This window comes from Epinephelus fuscoguttatus, linkage group LG19 (assembly GCF_011397635.1).
Source record: "Epinephelus fuscoguttatus linkage group LG19, E.fuscoguttatus.final_Chr_v1".
NCBI lineage: Eukaryota > Metazoa > Chordata > Actinopteri > Perciformes > Serranidae > Epinephelus > Epinephelus fuscoguttatus.
The window spans coordinates 15,105,471-15,133,224 of record NC_064770.1 but is presented as its reverse complement, the minus strand read 5'-3'; the positions used below and the strand labels follow the sequence as shown (position 1 = coordinate 15,133,224).

Sequence of the window (27,754 nt, the reverse complement as noted above, 5' to 3'; positions counted from 1 at the left end):
TTTATCTTTTAGGAAAGTTGTATCGTTGAATCGTGGATTTTAATCACATTCCTGATGCTATTTATAGATTCAGATTGGAAGTACACAAATAATAAATGGCCGGGACGCCTTGTGTGCAGTGAAAACCTCATGTTAAAAGCATCAAACTCATAAAATTGAAGATGTGCCATAATATTTAAGATGAAGAGTTGGTTAAAAATAGAACAAAGTCATTACACTTTTAGGATTTCTCCTTGGAGAGGATAAAGCGGTCCTCAGGGTCTTCTCATTATTATTTCATCAATCAAGGATTTCAGCTCAGCGCGTGTGCGCGCGCCGTACCCTGTCTGGTGTTGGAGGGGAGACGAAAAGAATCCAGACCCAGACACGCTGCCGCGCGCCTGCCCAGACAGCGGCCTGAATGCCTGGGATGAGCGCGGGACGGCGGTGGTACGCGCGAGAGCTTGGCCGGGCCACGTAGCGGGGCTGAGGACACCGGTGCGCAGGTATCTCCGCAGCCCATACCGCACATCAACAAATGATCTCACACACATTTGCACAAAGAAACTATTGGCATTGCCCTTTCTAAATGCACATCCGCGAATGTAGAGGCAGAGCGAGCGAGAGAAGTGCGCGTGCAACCCTGAATCTGTGCAACTCTGATTGCACGAACGCAAGAGGGAGGTCGCTCTCGACGGAGGTAAGCCAGCAAACCTGCAACACAATGTTGCTATATAACTTAACTGTATGCACTTAATGTATGACAAGCATGGCAGCTGCTTGGGGAAAGGCACAGCAGGTCGCCGGTAGCCGGTGCTCGGAGCCACTGTGAGAATTGTCCGTGAGCTGAGCTAGCACTGACTTTGTGACAGTGTCGAGTTGAGTGGGTTTGTCAGTACAGCAGTCGGGGTTTTGTTAGGAAAGCGGTGCTTTTCATCTTGCACGACAAGAAAGATACGTCGATAACAAAGCATGACATCGGCTTTTCATCTGGCTTCACGTGGCTCCGACAACTGTCACACTTTTCCTTTTAAAGTGCAGTATCGAAATTAAGTGTAACGTTAATGCTAAATATCTGACGTTAATGCTAGCGTCAAGCTAACTAGCCCCAATCTGGGCGGTTTTGGGTTAAAAAAAAGTGAAAGTCTTCTATCTGTTGTTAGCTAATGCATGTCAGTAAACAGCAGCCTTCAGATGATAGAGCTTATGCAAGCTAATATTACTGTTCATGTAGTAAAGTAACCTTAACTGCACTAAAATATCTAATGGCTGCACCTTGAGCTAATGTAGCCAAGTTAGCTTGTCATGTGTGTGCAGGTTAGTACCTATGGAGTGAGGCTAGCTAGCTAAGTAGCCTAAGTTGGCCAGGCCTGCACAGTGTTACTGCTGTTCGGTGTATAATGTTGCTTTTTTGTTTTAACCCTTTCTTTGCTTTATACACACTGCAACATTCTGAGCCGTGTAGCTGGAAAGATCACCCACAGCAAAACGTAGCTATTAAACCAGAAAGTAGCTGGTTCTTCACCATATCTCGTTATACTTCCCAAAATGAAATGTTGCTTTTGCACTTCATAACACCGTATAATCTTGTGTGACCCGGTCCTTCCGTTTTTATTTAAGCATGATTTCTTGCTCTCCAAATTAACATTTAAACAATTCACACTGAATGCCCCCATGTTCTCTTTGCCTATTCAGAGGAGAGATCCAGTGTGAACATCAGTGCTGCTCTCAGGTTTGACAGTGACTCTGAGCAGTGATGAGAAGACAAAAACTTGGGAGAGCTAAGATAATACCCACTTTTCTATGATACCTCAGATGATTTATACCAGACCAGAAACACTAAGTACTGCTCTTATGACCCGATTATGGGCTTGAGGGCCAAATACTCACAGAGGCACGGCGCACCCCTGCAGTGCACCACACAGTGAGCTGGTTAAGGTCTTATGAGTTTGGACCGAGTTTGGAATGTGAACCTTCACACGGGTCCTCCACAAGCTGCAAAAGGGAAAGCTCATTAAAGTCTAGACTTTAGAGGGAGCATGGATTTGAGGAGCACTGTTGCATAGTCAGAGGTAAACGTGACGCATTTTGACTGCTTCAGAGGTTTCATCTGCTTTACTGTCACAAGCCAAGCATCTGCGAACCCTCGCACTGTCTAATGCTGTTGGTTGAAATGTTGTATAGTGCTGTCGCAGTAAAGCTCCCATCCTGTGTCATTCAAATCTTAAGCCACAGCAGCATCTATCCGGTATATGACTGGCTTTGTGGCTTACCCTATATGAAATTAGTTTTGGTTTCTCATCGTGTCTCTGAAACTTGACTGAGGACAGCTGTAAATTGGTTATTGTTGAATAAACGTTGATTTCTGGGCAAGTTTTGCTGAGCATTAGTAATGCTTTGGATTACTTAAATGGGCTGTCAGAGAGACATGCACTTTTTTTCTTTCTTTTTTTGCGCCAGGGTGCAAAGTTCATCTTTGAAAGCTGTCCAAACTTAAAAAAAAAAAAAAAGAGTTGCAAATGATTATAATTCCAATAGATCTGACCTTCCGATCTGACAAGGTGATTGTGCAGGCTAATTACCAGTGATATTGATATTGAAGTCTGCGCTCTACTTGATTCCCACATCAAAGGACTGCATTATTTCGTTGTGAGTGAAACTCTGAAATGACTCATCATTGATAATGATAAGCCGGTGGAAGGATTTTACTCAATATGGGTTGCATAACCGCAGAGTGTGTTTGTTTATTTGCACATGTGCATTTTCTTTTTGACAGTTTTCCGCAGTCAGTTTAGCACTTTTGCTTGTGTTGCGAATGACAAATTAAATGCATGTTTAAAATTAGCCGTTTCATATGCTTTCAACCCCACAAATATTTATTTTAATCACACACGGGCTGAAAAGAGGATGTAACAAGCCGATTGCATGTTAAATCAGGTTCAGGCAATGGTTTCCCATGCAATTTATATTCCTCTGTCATCCAGACGCAGGATAATCTATTAGGCTTTGTGTCTAAGACAGCCATGTGAGTTGAGTTGCTCTGTCAGTGCAGAACGCGCCCTCCCCTTGTGGTCTTAATGCTCTCAGAGCTGCTGTCCAATTCTCAGAAAGGATCAGAGTCAGCATGCACAGGAAGGCAGGTGTGCCTGTATGTGTGGATAGCCAAATTCTACATAAATGGCTTTCGCTTGTACTTGCAAAACTGGTAGAACATAAATTTATGTATGTTTGGCTTTAATAAAAGCTCAGCAAACATCATTTAGTTCCATTCTCATAACAGTCTTGCATGGTTTCTTATTTCAGTTTTGCGACATGAATTGAAAGGAGGAACAGGGAGATCAGTTTAGGGTTTACCAAGCGAGATTATAGCAAGTAACTGGGAGAACTTACATTCAAATTGAGTACTGAAATACACAGAGCATCTTTTAAAAATGGACCGGTGAACAAAGTTGAAAAAAAATCCTGTCAAGTCTTTCAAATATCGATCTTTTATTTGGAGTTATTCTGGTTTTATTCCTGACATTTGCAGCCTCTGTTCAATCAGAATTAGTGTCGACACTGAACTTTCAGTAATAACCACATATAAAAACACGTTTCAAGTGACAAATACGGCTCTAAAAAAATTAAAGAGAAAAAAAAGATGCTTTTTCTAATTGCGATCAATGAATGTGCTCGTAACTGTCAAAATGATCAGGCTTAACATGTCTGCCCTGATTGCAAAGCTCTACACTTTACTCTACATCATTTCACTTTTAACAGACTCTCTTGCTCCTTTTTCTGGCACTATTGCAATCCCTTCATATTAATCATGGCTCTAAATTAAAGACAAGAACAAAGTCGTCTTTGCGGGTCGGTGGGGGGATGTTTGAATATGAAAGTCCCTCCTGCCCTATTTATGTTTTCTTTGTAGACAGAGGAGCGTTGTGTTAAAAAAGAAATAAGCATAAGATGTTTGTGAAGGCACAGAGGAGAGGATGTTTGTCTCCAAGAAAGGAAATGTGTTTTTGTTTCTTGCTCAGGGAGGTTTTCTAGTGAACAAACCGCCCTTGTGCATACTCATTATGGCAAGTAGGGTGTGAGGTTGTTCGAGGTCAACTAACTGTCAGCCAGTGACACCCTTGCTTACATGTATGCAAAAGTCAAGCACATACAAATGCCATTACGGCAATATTTTTGTGTTTTAATGCTGTCTTTCTTTTCCATCGTTTACTTGCATGAACACGATGATATTACTGTACATTCCAAGCTGCGCAGCGCTTCAGCTTCATTGAAAAGCTGAAATACAGTTTCCTGTGGTTGTATCTGCAACACAAGCTCCTGAGCTGTGGTTACACTATGCTCTCTAACAGTCAATGGGAGGTGTGTGTGCAAGTTGGTGTATATTGTTTAAAAAAAAAAAAAAAAAGAAAAAGCAGACAATCTTTTGTTTAATCAGTGCCGTTGCCATCGAGTTGGTGTGGGTTCGTGTTTTTGCAAAGTGTTCACTTTTGTTAACACTGTACCAAATGTTACGCTGGAAAGATATGAAACATAACTTATTTATTGTTCAGGATTCAGAATGTAAGTGATGCTCAGTGATTGCATCTAAGTTGTCACAGCCCTTTGCAATTCATTTGAGCTATCAGGGAGTCTTCCAAACCTCACGTAAAAAGTTTTATCTAACCATCTTCAAGAAGATATTATACATCTTTGTGTGGTGTATATGCTCTCAAATTATGCTCAAGATGGTATCATGGTGTGTTTTTGTATTTGACTTTTTATTAGAAATTTCAAAGCAAAACACCTCAAAGGACTTTGATGTTACAAAATCTCAGGATACCACATATAAGCATTACTACAAAAAATATTCCCCAAGTGCCCTCAATACATATAAACATAAATATTACTCTAGAAAGCAAACCATCACTGCATTTTATTTTCTAGTGAGGTGTTTCAGTTGTGGCCTGGAAATATTCAGAATACTCTGCTTTTGTACTTGAATCCACTCACGTTCATTTGTGAAGGCTGCGGTTTCTACTCCCACACACAACACTGAAACATTTGTGGGTAAATGTGGCGCTCAGTGTTGAAAACTTGACATTATGGCTTTAGTTTCAGTTCATAGACTCTGTAGTGGCACCTCTTCTAACCTCATCTATATTTCCCCTGTTTTTTTTTCTCTCCCTCTTATCTCGCAGGTAATGCACTGTAAATGGCTCTTCAAGCAATACACAGAAGTCATTTCAGCAGTTTCATGTCTGGCATTCAGTTTGTCTTGTCCTGCGCTGCAGTTTGAAGACACCGGCACCCTGCAGGGCAGCAGCCTTCAGAGAAACTGAATCTTGGATCTGCCTACACCTCACATATAACTCGAGAGGAATTTAGCTTCAAATGTTCAGCATCAAAGATTCTGAGCCTTTGATTTTGCAGTCTGATTTTTAAGCACATGGAACAAATCTTGGAACAGATTGTATGTCTTTCCGACGGCATTTCCTACCTTGGACAGCATGGATGCTCTTTTTGAATCAGGTTGACTATCTGTCGCCTCATCCCCTCCTTCCTGTCTCCTCAGTAGAAGGAGGGTAGGGGATTGGTGTGGCGTCCCCTGCCCCTCCTTGTAGAGTAGGTTAGTCTACCTTGGCACCATAGCAGTTATTCTTTTCCATTGCCTTGTGCATCCACCAACTCCATCCCTCTATTCCCTCTCCCTCTTCATGAAATCCTGCAAGAGCCTCAAGGAAGAGGTTTCTGTCCCTAGCCTTGGCGGGATGTCACAGGAGGAGGGACGCAGGGCGCCAGTGTCCCAGTCCTATTTTCACTCCCCTAACCCTGATCTAGACCTGACGGGCAAGCTTTATAAGAGGGAGGTTGGTGGTAAGCCGTATTCTGTCCTAGTGGACAATAAAATGGCAACCAAGACGTCCATGGGAGATCAGAACATCAGTCAGTTGCCGACCCAACATGCGACTCAGCAGCAACATCAGCAGTATTTCAGAGAGGGAGGAGCAGGGCAGGAGGTGGGGACACACGGGTCCCAGGCTGGGAACGATGGCACCTCTGACGACACTGACGATGATGATGAAGATGAGGAGGAAGAGGGTGAGGATGAGGATGAAGATGGGGAGGATGAGGGCTTCAAGCGTGAGCAGATCATCGTGGAGGTAAACCTGAACAACCAGACGCTTCATGTATCCAAGGGGGACAACAAAAGTGGAACCGCGGCAGATGACTCAGAGAGAGCTGGCAGCGACGACGACGATGATGAAGATGAGGAGGAGGAAGAGGAGGATGAGGACACTCCCGATGAGGAGGAAGAAGAAGATGAGGAAGAGGAAGACGACGAGGAAGATGAGCTTGAGAGTCGACGGACAAGGTCCAAGCGGGCCCGTCGTGGTTCTAGTAGTGCGGCAGCTCCCAGCCAGCCACGGAGGAAAAGCCTCAGAACGGCTCTGAGCACCGCCACCGCAGGAATGACCACCAGGGGCCGACGGAAGCGCATGGAGCCTCCGACGAGCAAGCGCAGATCGGCCAGATCAGCCCCATCGTCCGCCGGTTCCACGACCACGACGACAGCAGGGAAAGCAGAGGTGGAGGAGAAGGAGATGCTGGCTTGTGAGAAGTGCCCGCGAGTGTTCAACACACGCTGGTACCTGGAGAAGCACATGAACGTCACACACAGGCGAATGCAGATTTGTGACAAGTGTGGCAAAAAGTTTGTCCTGGAGAGTGAGCTGGCCTTACACCAGCAGACTGACTGTGAGAAGAACATCCAGGTAAAGCAAACTTCTCCCCCGTCTCACACCGTATCTTTCTCTCACACATTCTGAATAATAGATAATAATAATAGAAAAATGCATTTCCAGGGTTCACCATATTCTTTGATAACATCTTTATATACATAGATATATTTAGCAGCTGCCCAGAACAACTTACTTTCAGATTTATTTTGGGTGCTTTGATGCATAAACCTGATGTTCAAACATAGCTTTTTTGCCCACTGAGTGCAGTAAACATTTAAACATGAAACTGTGGTTTTTCCTGTTACACGCCCATAAAACTCTAAATAATGAGATTGCGGTCTAGGTGTGAAGTTAAGTAACATGCTAGTTTTGTTTCTGGGCAAAGAATTGTATCATGAAGTTACAGTATCTGTAGCTAAATAATGGTGTTTTATGCTTTCCAGTAAAGTATTTGTAATATTTAAGCCAGAAAACTAAAAAAACATAATCTGAACACACTGTCAAACTGCTAACATGTAGTAAAAAACATGTATCATGACCAGCTGTCATCGATGGTGTCACAAGTGGGTTGAATTTGGTTTTGGTTCTCTAAAACAAAAACGTGATTCAGCGTTTTAATACTCAAGGGTCTTGTGGCTGTTTTGAATAGCTTTATTTAGCGCCCTGTTTTGCTGAACTTGATTTGCGTCTTTAGTTTGTGTTCTTTTTCTCCAGCCAACCATGTCAAGCTGTGAAGTTACAGGTTCTCTAATAATTAGTTTGGCTTAATGGAGCAGAAAAATAGCATTTATCAATGCAGAGTCTGTTAATGCACGACTTGTTTCCAGGAGGCAACACTCAATACTCATGCCTTATTATAATATCTGTAAAGGGACGAATGCAGCAAATTGGGCAGGTGAATTGATCCTAAGTGTGGTACTTATTTTTTTATTTTTTATTTTATTTATTTATTTATTTTTTTTTTTTAAGATATTTTTTGGGGCATTTTTGCCTTTAATAGATAGGACAGACAAGTGTGAAAGGGGGAGAGAGAGAGAGGGAGTGACATGTAGCAAAGGGCCACAGGCTGGAGTCGAACCCGGGCCACTGCGGCAATAGCCTTGTACATGGTGCGCCTTCTCTACCACTAAGCCACTGACGCCCCCTAAGTGTGGTTCTTATTAAGCAAATCAGAAATATTGACTGAATAAATGACTAAATATAAAATGAGAAAATTGCTCTGGCCAGTGGGTGGCGCTTGCCAGGTCGCAAACAATCTCATTTACAGCTAAACAGTACACTACAATATGTTTCTGAAAACATTTGAGGCAATGCAGTAACAGAATCTTGATTGATATTTGATCAGAGCTGCCAAGTTTGAAAGTTTGACCAGAGTTTACAAGCAATGACAGACATGATTGACACCTGTGTTAGGGACTCCTCGGCTCTGATTGGTTGTTTTCAGTGAGCCGCAGTCTGATTCTAGCAAATGCCATTAGATTCAACAGGGGGAGGAGGGACATGGTACTTTTCACAGACTATCTGGCTCATTTACTTTGTAAATAACAAAAACTTATTTTCATAATTGTAGCTTTAATAACAGTGTATCATGGTGGACGTGATACTGAATTTTTACATTGAACAACAGAAAAAATAATCCACTTGATTAGAAATAAATGCAGATATATCACAAAATAACCAATTGCACTCCATCACCGGTGGAGCCAAGTTAATCTTCATAATCAGCTTTATGAATCAAAGTGTGAAGAGAGATTGTTTTTAGGTTCACTACACTTTTATCTGGAAGGTCTAACAACTGGTTTGTCAATTTCCTGGTCAAACATGTATCGTGAAGACAAATGATCATACCATAACAAATCAAAGAATAAATCAGGGGTAGTATAAATATCCTTCAGAGTACAGTGAACTTATTTTAAAATGGATTTAAAAACATTGTGATAGCATATGTCTTGAGCAGGCCAACTGAAAATATGGAATGTCTGCGTGATAAAAGTGCAGCCATCAACTGAGCTTCAGGGTTCATGGATAAAATCAGAAACACACAAATGTTTCCCCGGTGCCTCACCAATTTTATGTCAGTGGGAAAAAAGAAAGACGCTGTTGGAAGGAAAAAAAATCTCACATGATAGCTTGGCAAGCATTTGCCAGAGGACATGTGAGAGATACTAAAACAGTGGAAGTCTCTTTCATATGATGAGACCTAAATTAAGCTTTCTGGCCGTCACATTAATTGCTTGAATTTTGGCGTTTTTATATATTGGTGGCAACGTGATGCTGTGGGGATGCTTCTCTGCAGGGCACCCTACAGTCTGCAAGATAACTGCCAGTACAACTGGATTTATCTTCCAGCAAGACAGCAGCTTGAACACAGAGCCAGAGCTCAGGAATGGCACCAAAATAACACTGACTATCTTTTATATGCACAAAATATTCAGGGTTTTGCCTTTTTTCTGAATGAAACGATATTCCTATTAAGCTGTTTACTGGGCTAATAACAATGATTGTTCCACTAATATTCCTGTTTACATGCAGCTGTGCATACTGCAGTTAACATGCCCTGACTTGTTTATCACATCAAAATATGGAAAAGTGGGAATGGGTGGAGCTGCTTATGCCTTTGTGCTTCTTTGCATCAAAATAGGATTTTTTTGTGTGAACGCAGCCTTCCTGTTTTATTCCTTCAACCATCCTCTTGAAAGGGTTGGCACGGCGATATTTGCGCATACCCAAAAACCAAGTTTAAAAGTAGGTGTGTTTCTCCTGCCACCCAGAAATGTGGGCTTTTCTTTTGGGCATGCACCTACACCACAGCCTTGCTAACTGTTGGCTAATTGATTGCATACTGACTGTAAACAGGCAAGAAGCCGTGTGTCGCAAACATTTAATTTTAATGCGCTGGACACATGTTCAAAGAATGCTCTCAAAACGGGAATAATAACATCATATCCCACATATCTTAATCGGAAAAGATAAATGGAATATGCTGATAACATGACCCGTTTTAAATTCATAATATCGTCTTATTCAGAATAATGGTGGTGGAATATTAGCATACAATATTCTGTATTTTCCACTTCAGTCTGAACTTATATTCTTGCAAAGAAAAATAAAAGTGTCCAAATGTTCAAAGCTGGTTCAGATTCACCCACACTGACATTACGGTGTAATAGCTTTCAAAGGTGCTTTAACTGAATATTGATTTGAGATGGATCGAATATACACATTTAATTGTTTTGTAATTTATGCAACTTGCTTTGACGTTAATTTCCACCTTGATTCAGTTCCATAGAACAAATCACAACAAGGTCCAAGCTGGATAAATACTCCACAAGTGAAGAATATGATTTAGTCAGAAAGCACATCCGCAAGCTGAATTAATATTGATGGAATCCACACTTTCCTGTTTGTGTTTTTCCCCCTAATGGCCTCCAGGTTGTGTAGTCTGTTGAACTTCCTCAGAAGATGGAGAGGGATTTCAGGGAATTAGACACATTGTGATTTTTCCCCAGCAGAGGGAGCCGTAGTATAATGAAACAGTGTTGGCAAATATGAACCATCTGATGGCCATCAGGTGTTGTTTGCTCATGATATCAATCAGTAACAATAAGCTTTATCTTTTTTTTTTCTCCTTGTATGTGTCCTTTAGTGTGTCTCCTGCAACAAGTCTTTTAAGAAGCTGTGGTCACTGCATGAGCACATTAAGATTGTGCACGGCTATGCCGAAAAGAAGTTCTCGTGCGAAATCTGTGAGAAGAAGTTCTACACTATGGCACATGTCCGTAAGCACATGGTTGGTAAGTGGGGGTGTTTTTTTTTTTTTTTTTTTTTTTTTAAAAGTTCCTGTTGTGCTGCATTACAATATCACATCCTGTTAGTGTGAGTCACCACGACTCAGAGTTCAGTAAGATTGAGCCACAATATAATCACATTCTATATTATAGATATATATTTTTTGTGGCTGTACGCTTACCACTGTTACATTTTTTTTGTATAATCATTAGATTAACTTTCTTTAATTAACTTAAATAATGTAGTAGTCACCTTTATTCATGCACAGCTATCCTGGTTGAAATCTTGATGTGACCTGATCAGGTGTTTGCTGTTGTCTCAGTATTGTTTTCCTCTCTCTTTTTCTTTCTTTCTTTCTTTCTTTCTTTCTTTCTTTCTTTCTTTCTTTCTTTTTCATCGGTCTCTTTCCCCCAAACCCAGCTCACACTAAGGACATGCCATTTACCTGTGAGACGTGTGGGAAGTCGTTTAAACGCAGCATGTCTTTAAAAGTTCACTCACTCCAGCATTCTGGAGAGAAGCCCTTCCGTTGTGAGGTAAGATGAGCACACACTGTGGCCCCTGTTCAGACATGATCTCTTATATTGTAATAAATCTAGATGAGGTCCAGATCTAGTTGACAGGTCACAGCAGTATTATATGTTGTCTCACCTGCATCTGAAGCCAGTGCTACATGGACAAAGTATGTGGGAGAGGACATACAGCCAAAAAACACAACCTCCTGCTTTACAGTGACATAATGACCCTGACAGCGGCTTTAAAATGCAGATACAGTCTATATTTGTCCCCAGTGCACCCCATCACAAGTGGATGACACTAAATACAGGTGTCCCTCAGAGGAATTTTAGACTTGTTTATCTTGTTAGGTTGAAAAATGTGTGGCCATGTGAAAGGTCACTCACGCAACACAGACAATATGAGCTTTTTTACCGTGACAGTTCCCAGGAATCCACTGTGCATTTTCTAAGCAGCCTAAATTCCACAGCTCAACGATGATTTTTTCTTCCTCCCCGCAGTCACGGTTTAATTTCCTTTCCTGCCTGAACCAATGTCAGAACCTCTATAACGTTGACAAACTGTAGTGATGGTATGCATTAAATACGGCTTTTCACAAACAGGCACACTTAAATGTCATCATCTTCCTCGCATGTCCTTTTTATAATGTATTTGTTTTGAGCTCAATTCAGTACTCGGAGTGTTTGGCCTTTTGAGTGGAGCGACTGAAGGTTACAGTTCTGTTGAAGCTGTCCTTGTGTGCCTCCAAAAGGAGCCTCAAGGTAGTTTTTACTCATTAGTTTGAGCAGAGGAGCATCTGTGCCATGTGGTTTGTGACCAACCCCAAAATAGTCAGTTATATTCAGTCGATGCCTTTCAGAGGAGACCGTCCTCCTGTTCTTTAAACATTCAGTGGACAGTTAGGACGTCAGAGTTATACATGGAAGTCAGACCATGTCAAATATTAGCAAGTTCACCAGTTAACCAGAATGTTATATAATTATAGAACTAAGTGTTCAGTGTGTTGGGTTTTAACCAGCAGCTGTTATAGATGCATTCAGTCACATTGTGACTTCCTAGCTTATTTCTGCTCAACGGGGTTAGTTACAGTTGATTATCAAACTCTCTCCTCGCTTGTGAATCACAGGAAGTTGACAGATGGGGTGCCTTACTTCCACCCGAGGCTTTTTAATACCCAACCACTTAAAGGGTTGCACACAGGGAACATGTGTGTATGGGTGGAGCCGCTCAAATGAAATGTTTGAAGTCTTTCTACTCTGCAACATGTGATTACATGCCTATTAAGGGTGTATGTAATGTATAGGCCATTCTCCTCAGTGGTCTTATTCTGTAGTGCCATATGGAAACTGCTGGATTTCTTTCCCCACAGACGTTTATTTAGCCAGGTGGTGCCATTGAAATTATAAATATCTCATATTAGGGGAAAAACACCTGACCAAGAAAGCCTCGTAATGCAAACACACAGTTTGGTGACATGCACCCAAATAATCTGGTTATTGCTGGCTCCCTGCAGTAACCTAATTTCTTAAACCTCATATACATATAAATGAGAAATCTGCTGCCATTATCAGATTAAGGGATTAAGAGAAATCTTGTTAACACAGCTCGATATCTGGGGCCTAAACTACAAAGCCAGTTCAGCATGCTCTGGGCCCAGTTGTTCAGAACAGAAGCAATCTGATCAGATTTCAGCTGATGGATAGGATCAAACCTTGAAAAAGGATTCTGAAATCAGAGTAGATCATGTAATCTAGTCCTAGTTTTAATCTGGATCCAACCTTCAGTATGTGACATTGAAAACTTTTTAGTAGGATTGGGATATCGTTGATCCAAAAATAATAATCACGATCAAAGCAGAAGGTTGGAGACTGGGTGGAGTTCAGGAACAAACTGTAATAAATCTTTTAAATCGGTGAAATATATATATTATTTATATTTTGAACTTGATTTGTTTAACAGTTAGTGTGATTTTGAACAGCTGTGCACAGGATATCTTTTGGTTGTCTGGCTTCACGAACATTTACCGTCTGGATAACTGGTATCAGAAAGATGGTTTTCATCTCTGGGTTTTCCCATACAGCCACAAGCATGTTCATGTGAATTACGCGTGGTTGTTTATTACGTGCAACATCATCCGAACCATGAATGAAGTACTTCATATGATATGAGATTAAACTGTGATACTAATTACCTACGGGGGCGTGCTGATTTAGCAACAGCAAAAAGTGAAATTCATCAGAGTGAAACAACAGAATAAGAAGATGTCGGTACACTAGAAATCATTTCAAATATTAAAAGAAGGCCAATGTTTGAAATATATGACTGTTTATGTGGACGTAGTGGCACGTAAAAACACTTTCACTTCTGACTGACCAGGATGTTGCGTTTATAATCACAGGGGCCAGTGAACAGTTTGTTTATTTTACCTGGGAGTAAAAAGGGAACCAGCTTTGTGGTACTGAAAATCTTTGTTCCCGTTAATCACTTAGAAAAAAACATACCGAAGTTATCCTTTAAGATCAGTGTTAATAACCTCAGTAACCCCAAATCCTACTTCCTATTACAGGCATTGGTAGAAACTATTTTTTTTTCTTGGGGCTGGGCTGCCTCATGCATTGAAATACATGCAAACATGTCCCTCACTTCCTGCCCTACTGGACTAACAGGGTATGAAATTAACAAAATATTTTGGGGGCAATTTTGGCCCCACGGTCTAAAAAATGGGGGCATTTTTGAAATGTTTGGGGGCCATCAAAAAATTGTAATTATGTTCTAACAATAAGCACATGAAAAGCAAAACCAACTAAGATAGTGTCTTCACTCTTCAGTAGAAACCACTATAAATGAAATAAATAATGGGTTACATAAAGTTATGGTTGCAAAATATCACTCAGATTTCCTATAATTCAACCAGTTTAAATGTGATGATTTAACCATTAATCTACTGATAGCAGTACTAATGTTTCACCACATTACAGTTACTTTTACTGTTAAAAAGGCCAAATTACTATAAATTCCTTCGATGCAATCCTGGAAGTAAGTTAATTTAAAATTTAACATTCATTCTACCTTAATTTTTCATTAATTTTTCATTGTGTAGACACAGATCATCCAAGAAATGGTTAATCTATACTTATGGTACAGCAAAGCCCCCTCCCCTTCTCTGTCAGATTACTCTCACGTAATCAGTGTAATCTCGCTGATTATGTCTGGAAAATGAGTTGTAGACGTGACAGTAAATGAATTTAATGAAAATAAAATTATACTTTAATGTCAGATTGTAATACTGTTAAAAATATAAATACATATAGTTGTTTCAAAAACTTGGGGGCAATTTTGGCCCCTGGAACATGGCTTTTGGGGGCATTCTTGGGTAAATTGCGGGCCAAATGGCCCGTGGCCCTTGCTAATTTCTGACACTGTGGACTAACCTGGTTTCTTGTGTATGTGTAAAAGTAGACAATATGCAGCAGTTTCATAACAGCAGTTCATCAGTAAATAAGATCACATTAACTTTTTCAATGCTCAAAAAGTATAGAAAGAGGAGGACATGAAAGATGTTTGCCCTAATTCAGGGTTTTTTTTGTGTGTGTGTTTGTGTATGCATGCATGTATGTTTGAGCATTTTTGTGTCCCTGTCTCTTGACCTGTTGTTATCTGAATGCCTCTGTTCTGTCTCTGCTGTAGAACTGTGACGAGCGGTTCCAATACAAGTACCAGCTGCGCTCCCACATGAGCATTCACATTGGACACAAGCAGTTCATGTGCCAGTGGTGTGGCAAAGACTTCAACATGAAACAGTATTTTGATGAGCACATGAAAACACACACAGGTGAGAAACACACCCACCATCTGGAAAACAGACCAATTGTGCTGGTTTGGACTGTTGTTTTGGCCTCTTTTGCCTCCAGGGACTTCTTCAGGAATCTGTTGTACAAGGAAAACTCCATCAGCTTTGTTGACTGCAGGAACCTATTTCTGTTGCTGTCCTCTTGAGTCAGTCTACTTCTCACTGTCATTACATGTGCATTTATCCATGCATTTCCTGATACACGTGTGATACGGTCTGATACAGATTGTTTTGAACTGAAGCTGCTGATTGATATTTTGCGCAATGTTCAGTACTTTTAAACATGGTCACAATGAAGCCCTGTTTCCACCAATCTGTACGGTATGAAACAGTCCAGTTCAGTATGCTTTTTTTCCATTTCCACTGTGAAAAGTTGAGGATGGTACCAATGAAACCGTTCTGTACCGCCCCCATTTTTGGTAACCCCTCTGTTGGGGTACTTAGCACACAGATCTGGTACTAAAAGGTGGAGCTGTGAACACTGCAGTCTGTCAATAGCAGACGGTCACTCTTGCTCAGCAGCTGGAGTCTGAGAAAAAATAACTTGATTTGCTCGGCCTACTGCTGGCAACATTTAAGGTGGAATGTTAACTTCTAATGTTACTCAATGCATGAGTTGACAACCTAATTCATCGTTGTCCCATTCCATATGACAACTTTGACCATTATGTTAGTTCTTACATGACATACACCTTTTGTAATGAGTGGATCTTCAAGCTTTATATTTATTAATTTAGACCGGATTATGTGAACTGCATATATTGTAATCCTCAATTGGAGAAGGGGAAGAAAAAGCATTGCAGAGTTGCGTTCCTGTGGGCTACGGCAACACTAAACCCCTGAGCTTGCTTGAGAAGGACTTAATATACAAACACGCTATTTTTCAATATCCCATGGAGAGAGACTCTCACTGCAGTCTGTTTTATGTTGTTCTGTAAATGTCGGCAAGCAGTCTCGTTCTGTGGACGATAAATGAGGTGCTGGACGGAGCAGCCCACATACTGTTTGCAGTGGAAACGCTAGGGTCTAGGTACCATGTCTGAATGGTTACTTTTGGTTCCAAAGGTACCATACCAAAAGTGTTTGGTGGAAACAGGGCTTAAGTATTCATTTTTAAATCAAGGATCTGTATTCTGGCCAGGGTGTAAAAGCCTGGCACCTCTTAGTCTAGTCATCTAGTGAGCCAGATTGGACCCTTTGTCGAGCCAGTTCTGGCCCACTGGCTGTATGTTTGACACTCCTGTCCTAGACTATCGTGCCCGCCTATTAGGACTACCTGTTCCAGAGATTGTGGTTGTCAGTGTTGGGGTAGAGTCTCTTATGAAATAATGAAATTTGTAACTGCTATAAAATACCTTGAAAAATACTGACTTGGTTAGTGGCAGAGAATAGCAAAAGGACTGTAGTAAACATTAACAATAAGAGAGAGTGAGAAAGCGCAGCTGGTATCGTTATATCGATACTGTAGAAAATGAATATTGAAACCATTTCAAATATTCAGAATTGATATGTATTGTTAAATTGCTATTTTTTTTACAACGCTAGTCTCTAGTACAAGCAGGCTCTGACAATCAGTGGTACAGATACAGGGACTTGGAATTTGACTTTCTTGTAAAGTAAGAAAAAAAACTTAAATTCATACAGCCAACTTTCCAGTCTAAAAAAAGAGCGTGATAACAGAAAGTGGGGTGTAAGAAAAATGTTTCACAGTGTTTGGATTATGTACAGGCTGAAACAGAAAATTAGCCAGAAAGCACTCAGCTGGGACTTACTATTTTGGAGACAGGTGTCTCGCCGCTCTGGCAACAGCCTTCTTTTCCATCTCTGCACCTCTCCGTTTTAGCATGTACGGTATTTTAATATCATTTAATTACAAAACATGACCCAACTGAAGTGGCAAAAATCACATGTCATACGAAGTGGTCATTTATGTTAAATCTTAATGCTAAGTCCTCTTTGCGCACAGTTCTTCAGTTATGCCTGATTTATAGTAGGGTGCAGTTGATGCTTCAGTGAAATGTATATATGTTTTAACTTATTAGCCGTGTATCCATTGATTGATCAGCCCCCAGTCTGTCTGTGAGCTGCAGATTCTCCTTACTTCCTACAGTGGGCTGGGAAATAAAATCAATGAATCAATGAATACAATCACTGTTGATTTCCTCCTCTGGAGCTGACATGAAAACTATTTTGGTTCAGTAAATGTCTGCTGTCAGTCATCCTGGTGAAGGCAGTTTAGCTAGGCTGCTGTCCTCTCTGCGCAGAGTCAGCATGGGTTAAAAACAGACACACTTTTTACTGTTGAAAAATACATCATTTCTGTTGAGCCGCACTTGTAAAAAGTGTTGAGCGCCCAACTATAAATCAGGCTTTACATTTTGAGAAGGAATGTGAAAGTGAAAGTGCCCGAAGGACTCAGGTTCTGAGTTAAGTCTTCAGACTATTTTTATATATATATATATATATATATATATGGAAAAAAAAGTCAGACTTTTTTTTTTTTAAATTATCAGATGTTATGTTTGTTCTGTCTGTTGCAAATCTAAATACAGACAAATTCGGAAATGTTTTGAGATGAAAACTGTGCCCAACAGCAACAATGTTCCTGGACTCAGTCAGTCAGTCAGCCAGTCACCATACACTCTCTAAAAAAGGAAAGACATGGGAAGTTTCCAAGAAGAACATTATAGTGGTAAGAGCAGGGAGACTTCGCCCAGTTTATGTAATGAGAGGGACGCTCTACTTCAAAGGAGAGCCTTGCATATATTGGGGCTTGTAATGACTACCCAGACACATGCTGTATTACATCCCTCTGGTTTTCTGTCCCTGCTGCATTTCTATTTCTAAGACCAAGCTGAGCAGTGCAGCCTCTTCGTCTTTCACTGTTTTTCTCCAGCAGTGCCTGTCGTGGGTGGACACGCTGCTCTCCGTTGGCCCTCACGGTTCTATTTGTGATGTGTAATTACGCTACCTTCTCCTCTGCCTGCCACTAGCAACCAAATTTGAGACACACCCAGTCTTGCCCTGTAATAGGCGGCAGCCATGTTAAACACAAACTCCCAAAGTTTGGTTCACTGCTGCTCACAGATTTTCCATGATTTCTTGAGAGTGCAATGTAACAGTTACAGAAGACTAGCACATTAGCTGCCACCTTTTGATATTCAGTTGGTTTGGAGAAGCTTCACACATAACATGCCAGTGTAAGGCATTTAGAGAGCCCTTCAGCAGCCTGTTAATAGATGGCTGTGTGGGAGGTAGCAGGCACATTCAGTAGCTCCATGGAGGGAGGTTAATGAGAGCGGCATTCCAACGGAGCTGCTGTTATTCACTTTCACATCTCCTCTCCTCAAAGTGTGAATTGTAATAGCTTCCTGCAGAGTGGGTGGGTTGACAGCAGAGACCCTCAATTCAAGATGCCAACTTATTAGCATTTTTAAAAGAGAGCTGTCGCTCTCTGTAGAGAGAAATTAGAAAAAAGTTAACTCTGTTTTTTTTTTTTAGAGTTTTAATCAGTTGATTATTTTCAATTTGGTAACCATCACATTTGACAACAAAGGATGTGACTCTGATGCATCATATTATTTTCTCTGTGTAGCTCCGGTCTTTATGTTGATTGATACAGTCTGTGTCTTCCTCACACATCAGTCTTTTATTTTCTCAATCTGTGCAGGAGAGAAGCCTTTCATTTGTGAGATCTGTGGGAAGAGCTTCACCAGCCGGCCCAACATGAAGCGCCACCGTCGCACCCACACCGGGGAGAAGCCCTATCCCTGCGAGGTCTGTGGCCAGCGCTTCCGCTTCTCCAACATGCTCAAAGCACACAAAGAGAAGTGTTTCCGGGTCACCAGCCCTGTGGTCCTGCAGACCAGCGGCCCACCTGTGCCTGTCCGCCTCTTTGCCAACACCTTCTCCTCCTCTTCCTCCACCTCTGTTCCCAGTCCCTCAGCTCCCACCCCGGCCACCACCTCAGCACCCCTGGGCCTCAATCCAACAGGAGGCTCTATGCCTCCCCGAGGCCCCGTGGGACACACATTCTCCCACGTACAGCTCCACTCAAACCCCTCTCACCACCATCCCCACCCGACGACAACCCAGCAACACCTCTCAAACGCACCCCAACATGCCCCGCCTCACCCCCACCACCACCTGGCAGTGCCCCCAGTCTCCCACCTGCCCCCGCCCCCGGCCCTTTTCAAGAGCGAGCCCTTAAACCACTGTGGGCACGAAGACAGCAGCTACCTGCACCACATGGCCCCCCCTGACAAGGGCCCAGGGGCCCCACAGCACCACTGAACTGTGCTCCAGCTCTGCAGGCCCACACCAAACCGCGCCTTGTTCCTCCTCTTCTCATAGTCCTGCCTCAGTCTCTCAGTTGCGTGGCCCCTAATGAAAGGGTGGTCCTCTCAAACAGGTTCAAATAAGTCAAGCTACGCATGCACACTTGTGTATGTGACACATCCTCAGTGCACACATTATTTAAATAAGACCCCGACTTAAATACCATGGTCGACTGACAAAGATTTCACAACCTCTAGAAAAAATTTTTGAACATTTTCTTAGGAAATCTATTCGAGTTCTCAATCTGTACATTAATGGGTGTAAAGTATCTCCTTTTCATCAAAAGCTGCTGATGGAGGTCGACATATGTATTTCCTGGGCTTCATGGATCATCAAGAATCAGTGTCGTTGAACTTTTCTCTTTTTGTCAAGTTGACTTGTGGTTGCACATCGATCAGGACTCTTGCTGTGTGCAGTTCCTCCCCATAGCAATACTCAACCTGTCCTCCTCGTTGTACTGCAGAGCCTCGCCCCACAGCAATGTTTGATGAATGTTGGTTCTGGTTCTACCTGAGCCTTTCTCTGTCTTAAGGCCAAAGTCAAGGCTTTCTGTCAGAGGGGCAACAACAGTAGTGCAAGACGCAGTGCCATAGGTTACAGTAAGAAGGGGGGGAGGAATTTTTGTAGGGGACTTTGGAAAAAAAAAAAAAAAAAAAGGTTTTGTAAATGGTTAGCTGAATCCAGACGTGGTCTGAGATTCACATCATGGTTAAATGGTGCTTTCCATTCCAGTACATGAAATATTTCTTAATTTTGCTTTTCCGTTTGATTTTCAGAAGTGTAATATGACAACATAACAATGTATTGTATCAGCCTGGCTTTTCTACAATGGATTTGAGTTTCGACTAGAAACTCAAATTATGCAGGACATGCACCCTCACACTTAACTCAAGCACACACACTCGAAAGACAACAGACCATTGGTCACTGATGTACTCACCGTGCTCAGTGCAACCTCAGCTTTCAGTACTGTTGGTCAACAGATGTTTTTAGACTGTCAAATACTGCCACTGTGAGGGGCCAGACACATGGCCCCATCAGGATTTACCCCACTTCCCTTCGCTGCTGTTGAAATGATACGGGTTACCATGTGAAAGGTCATTTGACACACACAGAACACACACCGGGACCTTTTTCATCACAGTTCTTAACAGGCAATTATGCATATTCCTCTCAGCCTATATTCCACGGTTTGGTGTGGGGCGTAATGTAAAGGTTTGTTTTTTGACTGTCATCATACTGGTATACTTTGATCCACACAGGCAAATGCGTGTCTAAACCTGTTGAATGTTGCCTACGCAGAATGATGACTGATGAGTCATTCATGTCTTTTTTTTTTTCTTTTTTTTATGTTCTCTGATAATTTGCTCAGTTTTAAGCTAATGAATGGTTCTGCAGTGTAGACGTACTGTTGTTAGCACACGATAGGAAATGTCAGGATAAAAGGCAGTGGTCATACAACGTCGAATACTCAGAATACTTGTATAAATAAGCATACATGTGATCAGTCAGCGTAATTACATTTATAAATGTAATAGCCGATGGTGTGAATGTTATTTGTTTAAAATGGTTGGCAGGTATTTGAGCTGCGTGGTTGTTAGCCCTTTCACCCAGTCTGACAGCTATCAGATGTGTGTGTAGGAGCGACATTGAGCTTTGTGCGCGAGAGTGAATGTGTGCATGCATTAGTCGCTACCAGTCCGTCTGTCTGGTCGTCCCCAGTCAGTGCTCTTCTACCAAAAGCTGCTTTTACACAGTGTGCCCCGGTATATGTGTATTTGGGGATACCTGAGATGAACAATAGCAGTAAATTTAACATGATCCTCTCTCTACCACTCTAACCGTACTCAGTCTGATGTGGTTAAGTAGCTCAGTAGATTAGGATGTCCCCTCTTTTGATTTGAGACCTGCAATTATCCTGCCATTTCTGTGGGTCTTAATAGCGCTGCATTATTTGCTTATCATCTTGTCCCCTCTGGTTCACTGCTGTGCTTCAGCAATTTTGCAGTATGGAACTTTGTCTTTTTTTTTTTGTTCTTTTTTTTTTTAAGCCTTTTCATTTGTGTGTATTCTCTGCACTTTACTGCTGCGTGGGTGAGGCGCAGGGAAGGGAGGGACTGACAATGCATTGTGGAACAGAGTGCAGTTTTGGCTGCATGGGAAAGGGTGGAGGTGATTTATTTTGAGTGGATGTTTTTAGGCAAGGAAAGGAGGAGAATCCCGGGTGGAGGTGGTTAGTGTGGAAGGGACCATAGCGAACAGGAGGACATGTCTTTTAGTATGTGCGTAAATTTAATTTCCTATTTTTTCAAAAGAAATACATTTTTGCTCCAATATGGACCTCCCCTCAAAGTGAAAGCGATGCTCCTCCTGCTTTGGCGACTTTACACCAGCCCCTCCAAGCTATGTCTGAAATACATTCTTCTTTTATGTTTGTTCAAGGAGTAATTCCTCCCCATCATGTCCTGTTTCGTCTTTCAGTTTGCCTGAATGATTCTCCTCCTCCTTTCTTTGTTATATAGAATGCACTTTCTACTAAAATTCTTGGCTAGTTAAGAAAAATAACATTGTATATTCTTTAAAGATGTTTTAAAAAAAATCAATATACTTTTTCCCCTTTGTATTTTTAACCACTTAATGTAGCATTGCGTATTTTATTATTGTATCTGGTACAAAATGTGCAGCTTTATAATGTCCTGGTTTGTCCTTTTTTTTGTATGTTATCTGGAGAGTGAGGAGAAGTGAAAAAGTTGGGCCTTTTTTGATAATGTACATTTAACTGACTGCTAACTTTGAGAAGTAAAAACAAGTAGCCATGATAATCACATATGTGTGCCTCTTATTATCGTCAAATGCGGTGCAGGACGGGTAATTAAGCATGAAATGTAGAAAAATAAGAATTAAGCACAACACATTCCTGGTAGTAAGCTAAGTACTGGGCTTTGTTGAAAAGCTTAACTTTCAGCTGTGTGGTGCGTTTGAACAGATTTGATTTTCTACTATTTCAGGGTCACTGGGTTCTTGGCCTAATGCCTGTAACCAAACAACGTCTGCTGGCTGTGCGTGACACTGAAGGTTCAACAGCTGACTGCGTTGCTTTTCAAAGCATTTTATTTGACAAGGGAAGTTTTATGTCCTCTTTTTTATGACCACTTCCTTTATTTTTGGATAAACCTTAGGTTTTTTCAACTTTGACCCTGTTGCAGTTATGCGAGACATTTTACATCCACTAAAAGTGCCTGTTTTTGCCACTGACAGGCTCATATTGATATTGTAACTGTATAACAACATTATGGAAAGGATCCCTACAGAGACAGACCTTTTTTATTAAAGAGTAAGATCCTTTTTGTTTAAATAGAAACAGCCCCAAAATTGCTATCGCCAAACCAACCAGGCTCCATTTGAGAAACAGCCATTTTAGCATGTATACAGCCAGCATATTGTCACATCTAGGCAGCATGACTTAAGGGTTTATTTCAATCAAACCAGAGTTGGTAATTGTTGAGACAGTGGAAGGACAAACCAGAACAGTTTTGTGAGTTCTCTTTTACTTCTGTAGACTTTGAATTTAGTGTCTTTTACTATGATAAAATTGCTGATTATTTAAATGGAGTCTGGTGGCTTTGGCGACAGCAGTTTCCAGGCTGTTTGTTTTCAAACAAAAATGATCTTAATCTTCAACAAAAAGGTCAGTCTATGTAGGGATCCTTTCCATAATGTTGTCAGGTAGGTCAGTCTATGTAGGGATCCTTTCCATAATGTTGTCAGGTACTTACAATAATCAGTCAGTGGCAAAAACAAGCACTTTTAGTGGACGTACATTGACGGTGCGTAATTGCCCTGAGTGGTCACATTACAGCCTGTTTCACAGCTGCCGGCCTCAGTTCTCTCACTCAGTCCTGAAACAGTTTCAAAAATAGTTGTCCCCATTTGTCACCTAGACTAGAAAACATGAAAAGATACGATTCAGGTTGAAAAATAACCAAGTTACCCTTTAAATAGTGTTTGTTTTTGATGAAGACCTGTGAGATCCTAACAGCAGGTTACACTGTAAGAGCAGTCAGTAACTTCAGGCAGGAGTTCTCAGCTTCTGTCTTTTTATCCAAACCCAAATCACACCTGTAGATGAGTAGTTGCATTTTGAGAAAGTGTCTTTTAAATGCTTGAAACATCAGATCCAAGAGTGAAAACAGACACACAAGGCATTTTTCTTCCCTGGATATCTGTTGTCCCAACACAACCAGCTTTATTCATACATTAACAGAGCGTGTCTTCTCTCAGGGCACGTAAAGACACTTACTGTTGCTGGAATAAATCCTAAAATGCAGCGTGCCCTCTATCACCATAGGTGGCTTTAAGTGGCGCACCAATGAGTCACATAATCCTATACGATAGCTGAGCAGGCCGACGGGTAGAGAAAAGTGTGAGTGACTCACTGATGGTGAGTGGGTGGTCAGGTACTGAGGCTCACTTCACAAGCAGAGGAGATAATAACACACCGTCTGTACATCTCCCATTCCCATTTGGGTTTGAAAATAGTCAGCCACCCCAGCTGTTAGTCATTACGCCTTGTGGTGTAGAGGAGGGAGGAGGCTGCGTCTGTCAGCAGGCAGATAAGGAGAGGAAGGCTTCACGCCGTGTTCTTTACGCGTGCGTTCGCTGCTCTGAAAGTTGCTGCGCGGTTCATTAATCAGTGTGTGTTTGCAAAGATTTAACGCAGACTCCCTCGCTGCGATGCTAATGTTTCACTGTGGTTAATTATGGAGATGCCACATTTGAGAATATATATTCACTTTTGATACATATAATTCATTTTATTGCAACCTGCCTCTCATGTGATACAGCTCTACCTTCATTTCCTGTGTCCTATACAATAAAGGTCAAAGGTCAAGTACAGCTTCAGAGCAGCACCGTGCTCACTGTCACACTGACCCAAATCCTGACTGTGCTGTGGAAGGAGGGAGCAGGAAGCGTGTTGCATCAGGCGAGCTGAACAATTGAGATTATTCAAATACTTTCCTGGAAACTTCACCACCATGCACGGTGTTCTCTCACACACCTCGCTCCAAACTGGGTCAACACAGTTAAAAAGAAATATCACAGAGTTTACTTTGCTCTCTTCTCAGACCTGGTGTGTTTATTCTCCCATGTGTCTCACCTTAAACACTCCACTGGAACATGTGTGAGAACAGTTTGTCACACACACACACAGATCATAAACACACATACACAGTCCTGCGGATATATCCAGCCAACAGAATATTTACATTTGAGTCCTCTTTTTTTCCTGTCTTCCTTCCTATCCTCCCACAGCCCCCCCCCCCCCCCCCTCTCCTTTTGAGAGTGTCGTGCACGCGCTCAGTAGGCTGCTATTAAATGGGCGGACTTGGAGGCGCGGTCACGCTCACAGCGGCTCCGGTGGTTTTGACTGTCACATAAAAGTGCGCGTCCCACCGGCAGACTGCCGGAACTCTGTCTCTGCTCCCTGAGAGACCGGATCGGACCGGACCGACACCTGGGGGACCGGGATCAGCGCTCTTGGCACAGTAATGCTTTTTATGTAGGATTTAAGAGAGTTGAAGTTCGAGCTGCTGCAGCTGCTGCTGTTATTGATAGGACAAAGTAGGTTAGTTTTGCAGCCGGCAGATAAGGAAGACAGGCTGACAAGTTTAAACAGAGTTTGTAGGCTGATACAGGCTCTTGGAAAGGTATCTCTGCATTGTGCTGCAGCCTAAAAATAACGCAGTGTTCCTCGGTTGTTGCAAACAAGAGTTGAAATGTGTTTGAAAGACAGCAAGACTACAAAGCCAGTCTTTCTAGGGATCTTTTATTCTTACTGATCTGTTTTCTGCATGCGCTTGTGGGAATAATTAAGTTATAATATATCTATTACAGGAGACTTCGGGATGTTTGACTATTGTTTAAGCTGCGTGCTGCTGTCACGCACCGCTGTGATGCACTTCAGTAGTCACTGTGTTTTCCTCATGCAGACAATAACAGCCGCACAGCTTGAAGGTGCCGGCAGGGGATCAGGAAACACGCGACATCAGCGGCATCTACAAAGGTAGGCACACACACTTAAACACACAAAGATGTGAGGCTGTCTTGCTCGTTCATGGTGCGCACTGTTTATGAATGTGCTTGCTTGCTTGCAGGATCTGCATGGGCCCCTGAGGGCTCTTCCAGATCCGATTGTAGCCGTATCATAACCACAATATCTCCTTCCAAATGTCTAACTTGTGCTACAGCAGGATGACCCCAGCCTTCTCTTACCTTGGCTGGAAGTCCTGTTTGTCCAGGGAGTTGTGGTTTGAAAGCGCTGCTGGCTGCTTTGCTCTTTATAGGTGTTTTTGTTTATATAATATTCACATTATGGAGCTAATTTTAAATTTATATTTGATTCTGTTTTCACCTCCATCCCCAATCAATGTTTCCCAGAAAGCCATCCTCGGTAGCCTCCACCTTACTGTGGCCTGCCTTGCGTGGGATGCTGCCGCAGAGTGGGAGTTGATGCCATCAGTAAGAGGTGTTGCATAGTAGTCAGATCATGGGGGATTCAATATTCAACTGCTGTTATGTCCCACCCCACCCCCCAGGAGAGGGGGAACCTGCCGGGTCCAGACGCGCACACATCATGGCCTCCAACTCAACGAGCATCCCCTCCGACAAGCGCTTCCTCATCTTCTTTGACTTTGATGAGACCATCGTGGATGAAACCAGCGACGACATGGTGGTGCAGGCCGCCCCGGGTCAGCACCTCCCGGACTGGCTGAAGGACACCTACCAGCCCGGCCGCTACAACGAGTATATGCAGCGCGTCTTGGGCTACCTGGCGGAGCAGGGCGTCACCGAGAGCGACATCCGGAGCATTATGGAGAAGATCCCGGCCACGCCCGGCATGCCCACCCTCTTCCAGTACATCCGCACCCGGCCTCTCACGGACTTTGAGGTGGTGCTGCTGTCCGACGCCAACACCTTCTTCATCGAGTCCTGGCTGCGGCGCGCAGGGGCCCGCCAGCTCTTCCACCGGATCTTCACCAACCCGGCCACCTTCAACAAAGACGGCCGGCTGGTGCTGCGGCCCTTCCACTCCCACGACTGCGCGCGGTGTCCCAGCAACATGTGCAAGCAGGTGGTCGTCAGGGACTATGTGACGCGCAGGACGCAGGAGCGGGGCCGCCCGTACCAGAGGATCTTCTACGTGGGGGACGGGGCCAACGACTTCTGCCCGGCGCTCGCCCTCGGGCCCCGCGACGTGGCATTCCCGCGGCGGGACTTCCCCATGCACCGGCTGATCACGGAGACCCACGAGGCCATGCCTGGGGAGTTCAAGGCGGTCACGGTGCCGTGGAAAAGTGGGGATGATGTGGTGCAGAGGCTGAGGAAGCTGGTGGCAGAGTAGAGGGTCACACACAGAGACAGAGGGGACACAGTCAAGGGGCCAGCTGACTTGTAGGCATATTCTCAGGTGTAACACAAAGTGTTGAAGGCAATAAAATCATTTGTACAGTCAGCAAAATAAAGTGTCTGCCTGGCGTCCTGCCTGCACGTGCCTTAGTCCAGCCTCGTGTTTTGGTCCGGAGGTCAGAACAGAGGCAGTTTATCATCAGCGGGTTAATGATTATGGAGCTGCCACCTTCACCTAAAGACAGGGGATCAATGACTAGGCATTTTTTTTTTTTTTTTTGTTATAACGAATTATGTTGATGGGTAGAATAAAGGTTGAGGGGATCTGCATTGTAAGCTCAATGGGACGTGGTGCTTATATAGGCCTTTGTGTTAAACTGGGGAGCACCCTTATAGCAATATTTAAAAATGTTATCATCCAAGTGACTTCCTTATTATCACTTCTGAATATGAAATATTAAATTATAATCTCAATAAATGGAATCTGAGTGACACTGCCACCTGATGGGCATTATAACAGAATATTTTTGTCAACATGCTTCTCAGAGGATATATATGTAGAAATGTAAGACTGTGTTGTAGCCAAAGAGTGTTTGTTGAACTTGTTTATCAGTGTGTTGTGTCTTTCCTGTGTAGGCCAGGCCTACTGAAGAATAATGAACACCAGCAGGAATAAAGCCATCAACTGAAACCCTGTGTGTGGCTGAGTTTATCATCACACCGCATCAACATTCATATGGAATAATACAGGCCTATGTCTCCCTGATTACACAGCTACATGTGTCTGTGCCACAGAAAGGCCACATACACATGTTTCACTTTAAACAGACTGCACTGCAGGGAAATGTAGTTTTTGGCACACCGATCATGCACACCACAACTTTATATCAACTCTGAACAAGTTAGAGGTTAAAGTCCTGTGAAAGCAACAATGATAGCACAAACTTCTAATCAAAACAACCTCGAGTAATGCTCATAAAGTCACATGTTTCCCCCATATTAAGGTTCTACAGTTTTCCAAGGGTTAATTTAGTCTTATTATAATTTATTATTAATTTTAACGGGTTAAAGTTTCTGCCTCTAATACAAGGTGATACTAAAACGTGTAGTTTCCTTAGTAGGCTATTACAATATCTATAAATAATTTATTTTGCTT

The 27,754-nt window shown here is 42.5% G+C and overlaps 2 protein-coding genes across 8 annotated transcripts; both read left to right on the top strand.

The window, feature by feature from the left end:
- The first annotated feature begins 359 nt into the window (after positions 1–359).
- Positions 360–22,009, top strand: znf652 (zinc finger protein 652). 5 transcript variants are annotated; one of them, XM_049561772.1, is made up of 6 exons: positions 360–679; positions 5,157–6,731; positions 10,345–10,492; positions 10,908–11,023; positions 14,691–14,835; positions 18,524–22,009. In XM_049561772.1, exons 2-6 carry the CDS (start codon positions 5,673–5,675, stop codon positions 19,144–19,146), a joined length of 2,091 nt encoding a protein of 696 aa, XP_049417729.1. In that variant the 5' UTR covers positions 360–679; positions 5,157–5,672; the 3' UTR covers positions 19,147–22,009. The 5 variants fall into 5 exon arrangements, with proteins under 5 accessions (XP_049417729.1, XP_049417733.1, XP_049417731.1 ...); XM_049561776.1 differs by having other exon boundaries at positions 361–485; positions 5,250–6,731; XM_049561774.1 differs by having other exon boundaries at positions 361–485.
- Positions 22,010–24,582: 2,573 nt separating this feature from the next.
- On the top strand, positions 24,583–27,289 carry phospho1 (phosphoethanolamine/phosphocholine phosphatase 1). Of its 3 annotated transcripts, none has more exons than XM_049562223.1 (3): positions 24,583–24,737; positions 25,182–25,255; positions 25,788–27,289. In XM_049562223.1, exon 3 carries the CDS (start codon positions 25,826–25,828, stop codon positions 26,591–26,593), a length of 768 nt encoding a protein of 255 aa, XP_049418180.1. In that variant the 5' UTR covers positions 24,583–24,737; positions 25,182–25,255; positions 25,788–25,825; the 3' UTR covers positions 26,594–27,289. The 3 variants fall into 3 exon arrangements, with proteins under 3 accessions (XP_049418180.1, XP_049418179.1, XP_049418178.1); XM_049562222.1 differs by having other exon boundaries at positions 25,634–27,289; XM_049562221.1 differs by having other exon boundaries at positions 25,630–27,289.
- The last annotated feature ends 465 nt before the right edge of the window (positions 27,290–27,754 follow it).